A 3,575-nucleotide genomic window follows, 5' to 3' on the forward strand; every position below is an offset into this window, starting at 1 on the left:
CCTGCTGAAGGGCCAGCACATCCCCAGGGCTGTCCAAACAGACCACCCTTGAGCCACCTGACACAAGCACTTCTTAATTTGAAATAATTAGAAGAGTATTGCCTGTGAAGAACTTTGGCTCTTGAGGAGAAAGTGTCCTTGAAAAACTCACTATCCATCCCTAGCAATGGGGAGCTTAGCATAGATTATTGCAAGCAGAACACCTTCTCCTCAATGCTTGCAAGTAGAGCTTGGAAGCAGTCTTCTGTTCAGCCAGCAGAGAAAGCAGTTCTTGAAAATTCCATTGAACCATTGCCATCATCAAACCCATACCTGCTGCCACTCATGACATAACCAGAGCTCTCAAACGAAGCGATCTCTTCACTGGTCAAGCCGATTTCGCCTCTGCGGGGAATGCGCTTCCCTGCTTTGACGTACTCTGCCATGGCTGCACCTTCCCCGGGCAGGAGGGCATGGCCATAGCTAAAAAACAAAAGTGGTGATGTCAGTAGTTTCAGATAGAGAGAGCCTGAGCTAAACATCCAACTTCCCTCTTCACTACTATATACAGCTGCATTTTTAAACACTTTCTTATTGTTTCCCACATATTGGCCTGTTTCTTCCTTATGGCAACACTAGCAACAATATCTTACATTATCAGCTGAGTTCATTCTGATGACACTACAAAGTCACAATACTGCAGATCTTTAGAATAAAGGCACTTACAATTCATTTTTCTAGGAATCAAGGCTAAAAAGCATTAAGCAGACTCTTCTACCCAAATTCAGGCCAGGGGAAAGTGTAGCACCACTAGAACCAGTCTGTGAGTTTCTGGCACAGCATTTCTCCCTCTGCATGCATTATTGTTGCAACAGCCCTTTCGAACAGTAACTTTCACACTTGATTTACTTGATTTGATCAAAGTACCATTAGAGCTGGCTACTCACTTCAAAGGCCTATCATCCTGAGATGCATGAGTTTTGGGAGCTTCTGGTCCAATCAAACTATCAGCTTCAGTATTTTCTGCAACAATCAAATAATGAGGAAGATTAATCTTTGTCCATTGTTCTTTGTTATCAGAAGGGTTACACAGGTCAGCAACACCTAACAACAAATTCACAAAAAGGATGTCAAGAAGTTTCCACCAAAGTTTAAAGTCAGGTGAACCTACTTGACCTCTCTATCCAGAGATCATCCCCTTGAAGCATTTCATCATCGGAATCTTCGCTGCTTGAATCACTGGATTCCTTCCTGCTCTTCTTAGCTTTCTTTTTCTTATACTTCTTCCTGTGATAAAGCCAGACAGACATGCTATTTATCAAAAATTTAAGATTAAAGAAGGTGCTTGGAATCATACTCAAATAATTAGTTTCTTAAGGCAACTTCCACCTATAGGAAGAATGGCTGTCTGCTGCTTCATACAAAACACTTTACAGCAAAGCCAAGACAATATATATATATGTTCTGTTTTGACTTTCATAGAGTGTTAGAAAGTGGCTCTACAGGGAGTTGTTTTTGCAGCACAATTGTGTAGATTTAAATAAAATCCATCAAATTAATATTATTTGCCAGCTCTTGCAAATGACCTAAGGTCCTCAGGCTCCCTCAGGGCCTGCGAAGAAAACTGAGCTGCCCTCCAGCCAACAGCAGCCAAAATGACACAGCAACCACAACACTTACTTTTTGTTCTTCTTTTTCCTCTTCTTGCTTTTCTTTTTATCTTCATCTGAAAAAAGAAAGTGCATATATTACCAAAAAGAAATTATTAGCTATAACAAAGTAGCTTACTGCCCTGTGAATAACATGTCATGCCTTTTACAGACCCAGTATTCATGGATCTGTGGGCTCTATGACTCTCTCAACCCTAAGCCTAACCCTAAGCCCTAGCCCTAACCCAAACTCAATAATATGGGTTTTCCAGGTCAGAAAGATGTAGGAACAGCAATGCTGGGGCCTTCCTGGGATTGCCTTGGCATGCCTTTTCCAGTCCCAGTGCTCTTGGAGCCGTAGGTCCTTTTACTCTCTCAACCCTAAGCCTAACCACTCCCCTAACCCTACTGTTAAGAATTACACTAACCACTGCCCCTACCAATTAACCTAACCACTGCCCTAACCCTGAGCCCATTCCCAGCACTGACTGCCTCCACCAGAACGCCCCAGTACACCCCCAATAGGACATGTTTATACTGGGAAAACGTTAGTAGAAAGCTCCCTGCAGTATTGGTCGTATGAGAACATATCAAACAGATCTCTGGCATGAGAGGCCCAGTGGATGCTAAATTCATAAGTCCCCTTTCCTGAGGCCAGACTGCAAGCTGAAACCCTCGTCTTACCACTGGAGTTCTGCTCAGATTCTGAGTCACTGTCGCTGTCCTCAGAATGTTTCCTGCGCTTTCTTTTGGATGCTTTACGTTTTTTTTTTTGTCTTTTCTTCTTCTTTTTCTTCTTTTCCTCTGGAATGTTTTTAAACGTAACATTAGAGAACAAAGAGCATCTAGTTCCATATATATTCCCTAATCTTCCCAAAGCAATGCTCTCCTTTGAGCTGGAGCCCACCCCAGCCACTTTTACCCATCTAAGCCAGGGAACCGCCTGCAAGCAGCAGCAGCAGCAGATTCTAAACCACAGTAGCTTCCCATTTTCAAAAAAGCTGTGCGAGCCAAACAAAATACCTTCTGAGCTGGAATCCGAAGAACTACTCTTAGATTTTGCCTCTTCATCTTCTACCGGTGTGTGCTCATCGGAACTGAATAAAATAACAGTTTGCCACTTAAAATCTGTTTTGTTGTATTCAAGATCAAAGGTATATATATGGCCAAAGACATTTTGAGTCAATCCTTGCAAGGGAGTAAAATATTAAAGAGCTAATTTAGCCTGGGAACTGCTGTCAGAACCACAACACAACAGCCACCTGATCTACAATAAATCACATACTGCATATTGGTACGTTGGAATTATTTGGTTGAAAAAATACTAATCTCATTATGTTGCTTCAGAAAGGAACTGATACAATAAGTATTGTGACACCATTACTAACACAAAGATAAAACATTTTTATAAACTGAACTGATATGTAATTAATATTATAAAAAACATGAAGAAAGAATATGCCTTACTCTGGGTCAGGAACTTTTGGTGACAGCCCCCAGACTTCAGGTGCCCCCAGTTCTCCAATTCTCTCTCTCTCATTGAGTCTCCTGTAAAGGAAAACACCGTCACTGATGCCTGGTTTGCAACACCCAGCACACAAACATTTTCAGTCCTACACGTCAGTGTTTCTAATCGCCTGAATCAGCTGCAGTAAGGATAAGAAACAACTCGCAGCAAGGAGCAAGCTCGCAGGGGCAGTCTGGCAGCAGAGCACCGCACACTGCAGAGGATCGGCGGTAGCTGCAGTTACCCCCTTCCAGCCGAGCTCCGTCCCGTCCCCCCGGGCGGCCCTTCCCGCGGGGAACGCACGGAGAGCCCGTGACGCGGCCGAGAGCCCGTGACGGGGCCGTACAGAACCAGGCCCGGTCGCACCCGCCCCTCCCGGGAGCGGGGCCCGGCAGGGCAGGCCCGACCCGCGCTCCCCTCTGCCGCCGGATCTCCTCCTT

The 3,575-nt window shown here is 44.4% G+C and overlaps 1 protein-coding gene across 1 annotated transcript in view; it reads right to left on the bottom strand.

Annotated features, from left to right (window-relative positions):
• The window catches only part of NKAP (NFKB activating protein), a 9,001-nt gene that overhangs the window by 1,984 nt on the left and 3,442 nt on the right, over positions 1-3,575 (bottom strand). The window contains exons 2-8 of the mRNA XM_031056106.1: positions 3,096-3,204; positions 2,652-2,725; positions 2,313-2,432; positions 1,660-1,705; positions 1,151-1,266; positions 927-1,002; positions 313-462 (exon numbers count right to left, since the gene is read on the bottom strand). Of these exons, the coding sequence (XP_030911966.1) occupies positions 313-462; positions 927-1,002; positions 1,151-1,266; positions 1,660-1,705; positions 2,313-2,432; positions 2,652-2,725; positions 3,096-3,204 (691 nt within the window). The remainder of the gene's footprint in view (positions 1-312; positions 463-926; positions 1,003-1,150; positions 1,267-1,659; positions 1,706-2,312; positions 2,433-2,651; positions 2,726-3,095; positions 3,205-3,575) is intronic.

Source organism: Geospiza fortis, unplaced genomic scaffold (genome assembly GCF_000277835.1).
Source record: "Geospiza fortis unplaced genomic scaffold, GeoFor_1.0 scaffold157, whole genome shotgun sequence".
NCBI classification, from domain to species: Eukaryota; Metazoa; Chordata; class Aves; order Passeriformes; family Thraupidae; genus Geospiza; species Geospiza fortis.